This window comes from Danio rerio, chromosome 17 (genome assembly GCF_052040795.2).
Source record: "Danio rerio strain M-AB ecotype USA chromosome 17, GRCz13ab, whole genome shotgun sequence".
Lineage (NCBI taxonomy): Eukaryota > Metazoa > Chordata > Actinopteri > Cypriniformes > Danionidae > Danio > Danio rerio.
The window spans coordinates 18,961,920-18,973,295 of NC_141037.1; the positions used below are offsets into that span (position 1 = coordinate 18,961,920).

General features: G+C 34.9%; 1 protein-coding gene across 8 annotated transcripts in view; it reads right to left on the reverse strand.

Annotated features, from left to right (window-relative positions):
* The window catches only part of adck1 (aarF domain containing kinase 1), a 267,137-nt gene extending 257,997 nt beyond the window's left edge, over positions 1-9,140 (reverse strand). For 7 of the 8 annotated variants that reach the window (XR_015512397.2, XM_087288384.2, XM_087288386.2 and 4 more), the window contains exons 1-3: positions 9,095-9,140; positions 6,121-6,260; positions 5,393-5,476 (exon numbers count right to left, since the gene is read on the reverse strand). Coding sequence is in view for 7 of the 8 variants with exons in the window: in XM_087288384.2 (XP_087144510.1) it covers positions 5,393-5,476; positions 6,121-6,252 (216 nt within the window). In the remaining variant the exon portion in view is untranslated. 8 annotated transcript variants of the gene reach the window in all.
* Between the last annotated feature and the right edge of the window lie 2,236 nt (positions 9,141-11,376).

An 11,376-nucleotide genomic window follows, 5' to 3' on the forward strand; every position in this document is an offset into this window, starting at 1 on the left:
TTATTATTAACGTCATCTATAGTGAAAGCAGATGCGGATCAATATTTTGGTGCATTTTTGTCCGGATTTTTCCATGAATAGACTGTTTAAAAAACTACAAATATTTAAAATAGAACATAAGTAGCAATTCCCTTAAAAAAAACTGTTAAAAAACAATGATTTTAGCAAAACAAAATTTTTTATAATTAACACGTATGCCACATTCATGCTGACATGGTAGGTTATAACAAAAAAGTAAAACTACCACGAATCTCAATACTAGTGACATCACAGAAAAGCGAGTAGTGATTTAAGAGCAGAGATGGAAAGCTGTTGGTAGGCTCCGAGAGCAGGTGGTGGGGTCTGCAGAGATCCGAAGCATGGTTAACTGTGTGGAACGCCCCTCATTACATGAGCCACACGCTGAGGCCATTACAGAACCACAACACCTGGGAGATCCCCCATGATCCCCTGCACAGCTCTCATGGAGCAATGAGACAAGATCGTCCTCCTGCATAACATCCAGTGTCCCTAAAACTATCCCTCATTGTGTTTTTGAGCTGAATTATGAAGATGCGGAAATGTGGTGCATATATTAAACTGTCTAGTTTCCTGTAACAAGATTAAGTATACTTTGATCCACTGAATGTTGAGAAGCTCACGATATAATGACCTGAAACATTCACAATGTCAAACATTGAAATATATAATTGGGATTTATCATCCCAGTCATTGCACTTGGTTTCTCAAGATTTGATTCAAAATTTATTATTGAGGTCATCATGCAATTTAAAACAGATTTTTTGACTAGATATTATTCAAATTCCAATTCCCCATACGCTATTATTTCCAGTTCTCTGGCCCACTTTATATTAAGTGGCCTAAAGTACTATGTGCTTCCATTTAAATGAATCATTTGGTACAATGCAATAATTGTTTACATGTTGTCACATTGTACTTATATTTTAAAAGTAATCTGTATGTAATTACATATAAAATTAATTTACAATTACACTGTTGACCCATTACCTTAACCTACCTTAAAAACTATTCATTCAACCAAACCTTAACCTTACCCGTTCCCCACCTCAATAGCACACAAGTAGTCACTTAATATGTAGAGGAGGTTTTCTGTTTAGCGTCACTTTTTTTTCTATTTTAGTTTGTATTTTAGTCAACTTAAAACATATCTATAGTAAAAATTCATTAAAAAAAATCTTAATTTTAGTAAAAACTTTTGCAAAGATAAGCAATAGTGCAATAAAGGGCATTTTTATCTTCTATTAAAGCAAATACAAATAGAGCAAAAAAAAAATTAAATATTTTTACAACAAACAAAAACTGCACCATCTGCACATGTTAAGATAGGATTAAAAGAAGATGACAAATTTATGCAAAGTTGCTAAGACTGTCTCCTGATAGACCATCAAAATAAATGCGTTACTATGCATTTTGATGACATATTTAAACAAAATAACAGTGGCAAAAATGTAATCATTAGCATGATTTGAATATCTCAGCTCATGCATGAACATAATTTCTGCTGAATTCTTCTGTCCTATAGAATGCAATGTACATAACAACTCCCTTAATTCCACACTTGGGCCTAATCTCAATTCAATTTTTGTACCCCTACCTCTTCCCCTTGGCTCTTGAAACAGAGTGTGTATGAGTAATGGGATCAAAATTATACCCCTAAAAAATGGGTCAGCACTACAACACCAGCACACATCATCATATGTCATCACAATCTCTTGCTTCATATGCGATCGATTATAGCAACTGCTGTAGTTATTCCAGTTGTGTTACTTTTTGGTATTTATATTCAGGAAATCACTGAAAGCATATTATGTTATCATAACAATATAATGCGGCAATAAGATTGTAACTGTACTGTGCATTTACACCATGGCCATTTTCATTTAAACACACAAAAAACAACATTAACAATATAGCAGACACTGTAAAAAGCTCATTCCCTAGTGTTCTGCTAGACTTTTCTGACAGGGGATTCGAGTGTCATCGAGTGACAGAATGTTGTGGGACTGCTATACAGGAGTTATTATTAAGGATTATAGATAGCGAAATTTAATGGGTTTTATTTTAGCGTTTTTTTTTTTAAAGCATGACTGTAAAACACAAACACAGTTATGAATGTAGTAAAACATGTGCTTGTTTGATGTAAAGATTTGTAATAATGACAAAAAAAATAATAATTTGTGCATCTTCTGACCTGCGTGTAGCCATGCTGTCATTGTAAATGGTGTATTTTGGGATATTTTCTTACCCCTTAGTTTTGAGTGAGGTCCTGAAAATCTCAGTTTGAAGGGGTATCTATCTAGCCCTTCCCCTTAGCCCTATGCCTTTAAGCTAAAGAGAATTGCGACACCCCTAATAAGGGGTAAGGGGAAGGGTTAAGGAGTAGAATTGGGCCTTAGTCAAAGCACCATCAAAAAACTGTATTGTTTGTTGTGAGTTTACACCCTTTTATGGCAAAAATTAAATATTGTGCCTTTAAGGGTGCTTTCACACTAATACTTTTGGTCTGCACACAGGTTCGTTTGACATCAGAGTACTGTACGCTAAGCTAGTGTGAATGTGTCTTCTGAACTCGGGTGCGCACAAACTGTACACGAGTTTGCCTGAAAGAGGCGGTCTGGGTTACGGTTCACGCAATCTCTGGTATGGTTTACTTCTGATATAAGTGCAATTGTACCAAATACGCGAAAGTAAACCGGCAACTGTACAACAAACTATCATTTTCATAACGTTCATTTTTGTGTGTGTCTGTGTATCACGTACTGTACCTTGGTGACAAGCGGGACAGAGCCAGGGCAATCACAGTGATAATGTCCGCTTGTCTCCTACAAAAACAGCTTCTGCAGACATCGCGTTATATTTTGAAGGTATATAAAAAATTGAGACAGATGGATGTGAGTCATACTTTCTGTATGTCCAAAACCAAAAGATTTAGTAAAAGCAAAACGACCGCGATGTGCGTACGTCTTTCCATTTTGGCGCTTTGCTTTCATGTCGATCACCTAGCAAAAGTTGTTTACACAAAGGCAGCTCAATGACACAAGTGTACCGGGGTTCAGAAGGAGAAAAGGCAGTGAGAAAACAAACTAGTTGAGAAGGTGGCAAGGGGGGACAATCAAACTTGGGTGTGGTCCAGGCAATTGAGAAAGTACCCTAAATTAAAGTCAAATTGTTCATTTCAATTATCCGATTCATAATTTAAAAAAAAAAAAAAACAGGTATATTGTTATTATGTTATTATGTAAATTACAATGTATATTTAAAAGAAGTGATTATTCAAGTTTTAATAAATACTTTGTTACTAAATGACAAACATTTTTACTACGTGTATGGAACTTCAAAGATGCAACCGTTTTTTAACTGTAAATGCTCCACGGTAAACATGCATAACAACATGTTATTGTCAGCATCGTGTCCAAAAACGACCACAGTAGTAGATTAAACACCCACAAATGAAAGATTTGTAGGTGTACACCATTTAAAAGACTTCATTTGTACAGCTGTCCACAAGGCAGAAAAACAGTAACTGAGAAAAACCTAAGCGAGAACAATCCGAAACAACCTACAACCATTGAACTGAATCGTCTAGTGAGAGAATAATTAGAAGCCAAATCTCTCCTCTATATTAAATCAGGGGTCTGCATTAATTCTAATCAGTGTGTGTAGCCAGGCTTGACTGCGGGCCCCGAGGGGGAAGGAGAACGGCACCCTATCCTGCGCAGCCGGGCTAGGGAGAGAGTGAATCTGGCTCGGACCCTGCTCTTCAGGGTTCAGCGCTTCCCTCCAGCGACTGCCATCAATGCTCAGACTCACACACACAGGTGAGAGACTGCAACCTTTCCCTGCACCAGCTGTTTAACTGTACCTGCCGGAGCTGTTCAAATGGCCTTTATACACAGGGGTGGAAATGGCACAAGAATTATTGCCTGGCATTTGCAGTTATGATCTTACAAACACAGAGCCAGATTGTTTAGGGTGTTTTTAATCTCATGCGTTTTAAAAAACTTGACCACTACACCAATAACAAGACTTCATGTTGATTATTGACTTTTACGCTGTCATTTAGTTTGAGCAATGTGTTGGCGTGGTTGACATTTTATAAAATATTATATACTTGCTTATTATGTTGCATTTGTATTGTACATAATGTTTGTGAACACCCAAAGAAAGGAGCAGAAATAGTGTACATGCAATGATTTACTGAAATCTAAAAAACTAAAAATCACTATGAGCAGAATTTTTAAATAAATATTCTTGAAATACACTGTAAAAAGTAATTAGTTAACTAAAAAAAAACAATAAAGAGTTAACTCTTTACTTTAAGTCTTTACTTTAAAAATGTGAGCAAACCCGTTGGCTTCAAAATGTTAAGTACAACTTATCTTATCGGCAATGGTTATTTGATTTTTTTACAGTGCATCTGGAAAGTATTCATAGCGCTTCATTTTTCCACATTTTTTATGTTACAGCCTCATTTCAAAATTGATTAAATTCATTTATTTCCTCAAAAGTCTACATTCATTTATTTCCTAAAATTCTATTTTTATTTATATTATAGTTTTTATGTTATATTATATATGTATATGTTTGTTCATATATGTGATATTTGAACTTATTTTTTATATACTTATTTAGTGTATAATTATGTTTTTCTGATAATCTCTTGTTTGGTGGTTTGTATCAGTGTGTTTTATATATCTATCAATGTATAAATATTATTTATATTTTATTTATAGTGTGGTTTTCTGTCTGACCTAAGATGAACCTAATAAAGCAAAATCAGTAAATAAATATTAGGTAAATTAACTATGTGCATACTTATAAAAAATAGGTTAAGTCAACTTAACAGTTCCAGGTTCCAATGGATTTCAATAACTTTAAGTCAACGAATCCTTAAGTGCTTAAGTGCTTTTTACAGTGGATTTCATCAACATTTGAAGTGGATCCAAATCTTTTATGAAAGTTTTGTTGATGAAACACCCATTCGTGTCTTGGGACACTTTTGGAAAACGTTTTTGATCCACTTTACACATTGACTACTGTATATCTTTGCAGCATAGTGGTTCCAGAAACACTAAAAGTTATGATTCTTCAGACTTCTTTGAATCTATTAATTCTTCAGTTCAACAATATATAGAACACTTTCAAGAGAAAAGCACAACCTAAAATAGTCAATCATCCAAAGCAAAATTATTTGACTGCAACATCACATTCCTTCCACAAAATGGAAGGACAATCAAGAAAATCTCCACATACACGTTTGGAAATATTCTTATCAGCCTACGCTCGATTTATCATCAAAACAAGGCAAATCGCCACACAGCAGATATTCCTCGTGGATATAACCCATCACCACCAAGACAATAGGTCTTACCTTTGATTTGACAGCCCAGTACTCCTCTGTCCCATACTGTACATCCCTGAGAGTGGTGAGGTAGTCATAACTGATGACAGCCGTCTGAAAACATTCATTTCAGAGACAGAGATGAAAAGTGTGAATAAAAAATCTCCTTCTGTCATGTGCACTGGACAGAACTGTACATTAGCCTTATTTGTAGAAATAATTCACTTATGTGACTTAAAGGGATAGTTTACCCCAAAATGAACATTTACTCACTATTAAAAATAGTTACTTTTGAGTGTGTAACAGAAGAGTGTGCAAGCTTTGAGACATGCTACTTCTTCTTAGCAGATAGTTATGTTGCTTAGTTATGAGCATGGATGGATAGTATGCGAATTAGGGAACAGCAACTATATGCTTAATCTCAGTAAGCACTAATACAGGTATGATTTTTTTGTCTCAACTGTTTACATTCACACATATAACCAACATTATACGCCTATATGAGTTTTGACTTTGATTTAAAAAGTTGTAAAGGCACCACCCTCTTCTGGAAAAGGAGGTAGGAAGCTTATTTGAATAAAAAAAAAAAGACAAAAACTGTACATTTATTCTTCCATTTAAAAAAGAAGCATTAACAGAATGGCATAATAAATGGCCAGTGGTGTATTTTAAGTTGAAGCTTCACAGACACATTCTTTGGATTCCTGTGACTTGTGGAGAAAAAAATAATAAAAATATGAAAGAATAATCACACTTACAGTCGCGGCTGCTCTGCCAAATCTGACAATGCTGAGATCATTGTAGTCCACATTTTTGCTGTACAGGTAAAATCCTGATGATGCAAACACTGCAGTGGCAACAGATGAGACCTTCAGCAGCCGAACAGCCATGTGAGGATCTGCAGAAATAAAAACAACAAATCAACATTTATATCAGCCGTCCCTCAAACACCTCAAATCAACTTTAGTAACTAAGTTTATTAACTTTTTAATTTCTAATAATTTCTCACACGTGTGTGTTCTATATACTCAAGTAGTAAACAATAAGACACCAATAAGTGCATTTGTTTTCGAATAATACATGTATGCTAATATAATTCCACAAATAAAAGACAAATTATTAACACAATTTTAAATTATAAAATGCATATTCATATTCATGCATATTCGCCGAGGTTTATAGCTTATTAAACTTGTAATTGTTTAAGGGAGTATCCAGAGATGGGTTGCAGCTGGAAAGGCATCCGCTTTGTAAAACATATGCTAGATAAGTTCATTCTGCTGTGGCGACCCCAGATAAATAAAGGGACTAAGCTCAAAAGAAAATGACTGAATGAATGAATGTTTGAGGGAGCTCCTGGTGTATTATGGTCTCTCTTGTCCACTATACGCTCAATTAATTCCGGACATTTTATTATCCCCAGAATATCAAAATCAACTGTAGGTGGTAGATCTTCCACCTAGGTGGTCGGTTTTATCTACAAGGTCACATCAAGGTTGTGTCCTTTCTCTTATATTGTTTATTTTGTACACAAATAGTTGTAGAAGTATTTTTAGTAATATGTAGATTTTAAAATTTGTGGATAATTCTGTAATTGTTAGTTTGTTAAGTGAGAAAGACTCCACGCATGGTCCTGTAATTGATTATTTTTCCAGCTGGTGTCAGGAGGCTTTCTTACAAGTGAATATCCTTAAGACTAAAGAGATGACTATTGATTTTAATCGTAAAAGGAGACTGATTAAGGGTAAGCAAACTAGTATTAATGGAGTGGGTGTTGAGAGTGTTGATCAGTATAGGTATTTGGGAACTGTTTTAGATAATAAATTGTCCTTTTCTGTTAGTTTTGTAAGAAGGGGCAACAACGACTATACGGTTTACAGAAATTAAGATCTTTTAATATAGACAAATCACTCATGTACATGTTTTACAGTTCATATATTCAGTCACTGTTATCTTTTTCTTTGCTATGCTGGTTCAATTCTCCAAGTGTGAAAAATAAGAGTTGTCTGGAGAAAATTGTGAACCTTGGAGGAAAAATAACAGGGAGAAAACAGAAGACCATGGCTCACTTATACCATAGACAAGTTTAGAGTAAAGCTCATAGTATTCTGTCAGATGATTCCCATCCTATGCACCACGAGTTTTATCTTCTCCCTTCTGGTATTTGATACAGAACACCTATTAGTAAAACAAATTGGTTTAAACTTTCATTCATTCCCTAAACTGTATAGTTTTTAAATTTAGGGTAGAATTTGTATTATGTAATGTGCTTTTGTGTATTATGTGTGACATGCTTGTATGCTGCAACCAAATTGCCTAAGGGAAATGAATAAAGACTGACTGACTGATCTTTCGCATATCTGGCACCTAAACTCTGGAACAGCCTTCCTAGCACAGTTCGGGAAGCAGACAAACTCTGTCAATTTAAAACTAGATTAAAGGCACATCTCTTTGCATTGGCATAAACATAAAAACCCAAATGCTTTAGAAATCCAAATCCTCTAAAGAATTGTTAGTCTGTATTATTTAAGGCCACTGGGAACACTTCCCAAAAGACATTATAATTTGATCGGCATCTGCGCTCATGTTAGTCTGTTTTTATTATTCCTGATACCAAGCTGTAAGCGGAGCAGCTGCTGTAGTGGTCTTGGAGGAGTGAAGAGCATGAGACTGATCCCTGTAAGACCACAGTGACAGACGAAACCTGTCCCACCTGCAGCTTCTCCATGATGGACGTCCAGTGTGCTCCAGCTGTCATTACCTAGACTGCAGTTCTGCACAACAAGTTTGGCCAGAGGGGAAATGGTCATGCCCAACCGAGCCTGGTTTCTTTTGAGGTTTTTTTCCTTCACTTCCGTCAATTGGTGAAGTTTGTTCCTCGCCTCTGTCGCCACTGGCTTGCATAGTTTGGGACTCGTGAAGCTGCGCACCGATGGATTTGCTCTTCAGTGTTTAGACATTCAGCAGTGAAAATTAAACCACACTGAATTAAACTAAACTAAACTTAAACTCTGAAAACTGGATGACACTGTTTCAGTTTACTACAACTTTTATGTTAAGCTGCTTTGATACAATCAACATTGTAAAAGCACTATGGAATAAAATATGAATTGAACTGAATTGATCTAAACTTCTAATTACTGCTTACCAATAGTAGATAAGATAGCAGCTAGGTAGATAGTAAGACAACTGTTGTTTGTAGGTAAATGTTTATCTATGGAGTAGAATACAGCAATGCAGAATGAGAAATTAATTTTAAATTAAAGTCTGAGTACAAACAAACAGCTAATATGGTAGCAACGTGCATGCTAACAGCAAACTAGTTATTTGTGATAATTTAGGAACATTTTAGGGGGCGTGGCACTTAAGTTGTGTCATCTTTGGCTTTGATGTGAGATCCAGATTATGAAAGGCATTAATTGCACTGGTTTGCACAACTGAAGTGTAAATCAGATGTCGGTTGTGTTAACACGTTAATCAATGCGATAAGTTAAACACCACAGTAAAACAGTTTAACCAAAAAGTATCGGATCTCAATAACACCTGTTTCATTTATAATATGAGTCGGTGCATTGCAGTCAGCTGTTCGCAGATGTTGTTTTTGTTACACAAGCGATTGCGTAACACAGAGAATATAACTAAATAACCCACACGGTTTGTTGTATGACGCCTAAGCTAATGACGCAATATATAATGTATTTTACAGAATCGCAAAACAGCTGAATGATTTACCTTCATTGACTCTCACGCTGTCATCCACTAACCGGTGTCGCTCTGTAACCTTTCAACTCTGACGTCTCCGTTGACACCGCAACGTGCTTTGCGCGCAATGCATCATGGTCATTGTAGTTTACGATTACGACCACTCATTGGTGAATACCAACGGAGAAATAAACATAAAAACCACAAAAAAATGTATTAACGCTAAAATAAATGTTTAGCTGTTAGGATATTAATTAAAGTAAGTGGGTAGCGCTATCGCCTCACAGCAAGAAGGTCGCTGGTTGGAGCCTGTACTGGGTCAGTTGGCGTTTCTGTGTGGAGTAACCGTAACGGTACTGGAACTACATCTTTAATAATGTAAACTGGACACATGGTCATTACCTCATTTTTTAAATTACAAATAAGGCTAAATAAATATCATTTAAATTACTTCATAGAGTTTATCCAACAAAAATATTTCTAAAATTGTAAAATTGATAGAGTTAGAGTGCTGTTTTTGTGAAAGCTTTAATGAAACTATTTCACGTTTATTTTGGTCTCGCCAATATACCAGACTTTTTTGGGATTAATGTTTAAGCCTTTATTGCTCATAATATTTTTAAATAATTTTCCTTATCTTAAAAGCATGTGATTTTGGGTTATTATGTGAAGAATCACTCGTTTTATTATAAACGTTATTTTATTATTATGTATATTTCACATCCATTAGTTCAAATTTGCTGGTGTTGGTGCTAGAAAAAGAGATTCAAATGTATATAAAACTGATTTATAAGTAAAAAAAAAAAGAGAACAGCAATTAAAACAGTTAACATAAGCTCCTCCTTTAACATTTTTGCATAAAATTGCTCGTATACATGCATTTCCTGTAGTAAAAGTGCATGTAATAACTCCTGTTAATAACTAAAATTCGAAAAATGTGTGTAATATATTTGTATGTAATTTAATAATTATGTACCCTCTGTTCTTTTTTTCTCTGTTATTCTATTCTTGTTGAGAAATGAAAAGTGATTTTGTTGTATAAGATAACTGTACATGCTGGTTCTTGTTAATCAAAAAAAAATCTGTGTGGAGTTTGCATGTTCTACTCGCTTTCACGTGGGTTTCCTTTGGGTGAATGATGTATGTGGCTGTTTCCCAGTGATGGGTTGCAGGTGGAAGGGCATCCGCTGCGTAAAACATATGCTGGATAAGTTGGCGGTTCATTCCGCTGTGGCAACCACTGATTAATAAAGGGACTAATCCGAAAAGAATGAATGAATAAACACTGAAAATTCTCAGAAGCCAACACAAAAAGCTCTGATTTAACTAAATGAAAATGAGGAATGAAACTTAATTACAAAACTCACTTTCCATATTAAATGATTTACTGTTATTAAAAAGGCATTCACAAAAATAAAAAGCTGTATAAGTTGAATAAAATATTGAGAGAACAGATGTTTTTTAAACATATAATGTAAAGACGTTATTTACTCCTTTTCATCCGGGTGAAAAGGACAAGATAGTGATGGAGCGTGACAGGATTTAACATGACATGAGCTCGGACAGATAATGTGACCGGAACGTTGGGGGAGTCTTCCTTGATGGAGCCTTGATTAACCTCTAAATAAATTAACAACACTGATTAAATGTTTCATGCATTTGCATAACCCAAAAAACACTCAAGTTATCACTCAGCTGTTACATGTAAAAGTAATTTGGGTTTAAGCCAAATTTGCTCAAGCATCTGTAATTATGTTATTTCCTAGAAAGCATCAAAACAAAAGTGTTAATTTGATTGCTTCTATTGTTTACGTCATGTAAGTCGCTTCCGATAAAAGTGTTTGCTGATGTGCTAAAATAAATGTTTTTCTGAGCCACAAATAATCATTTTCATCATTATTTACTGAAAAACAGATGTTCAGAAAGATGTTACCATAGCAGTAGTTTGTTTATCCAGAAAAATCTTGTCAAGCAAATTAGAATAAGACACATTTGATGATTTAAAACGATGTTAATAATCATTATTTTTAATACATTCCCAATTATCCTTGAGGTGTAACTATGATCAGCAAGAGCTTAACATTCATTTAGAGATGCCATATACTGTATTGGTTTAAGTTGTTGAATTGTTCTATGATATCTACATAGTAGGTTTAAACTCATTTATTACTCCATAAAATACCCATAGAATCAGAAGGTTTATGGTTGACCATATATGGCTCCTGTCGTAAATATTAATGACACACAATGAACACTGACAAATATAAACCCACTTAGAGTAACGTCAACTTATTTTGCTCACCAGATCTGTT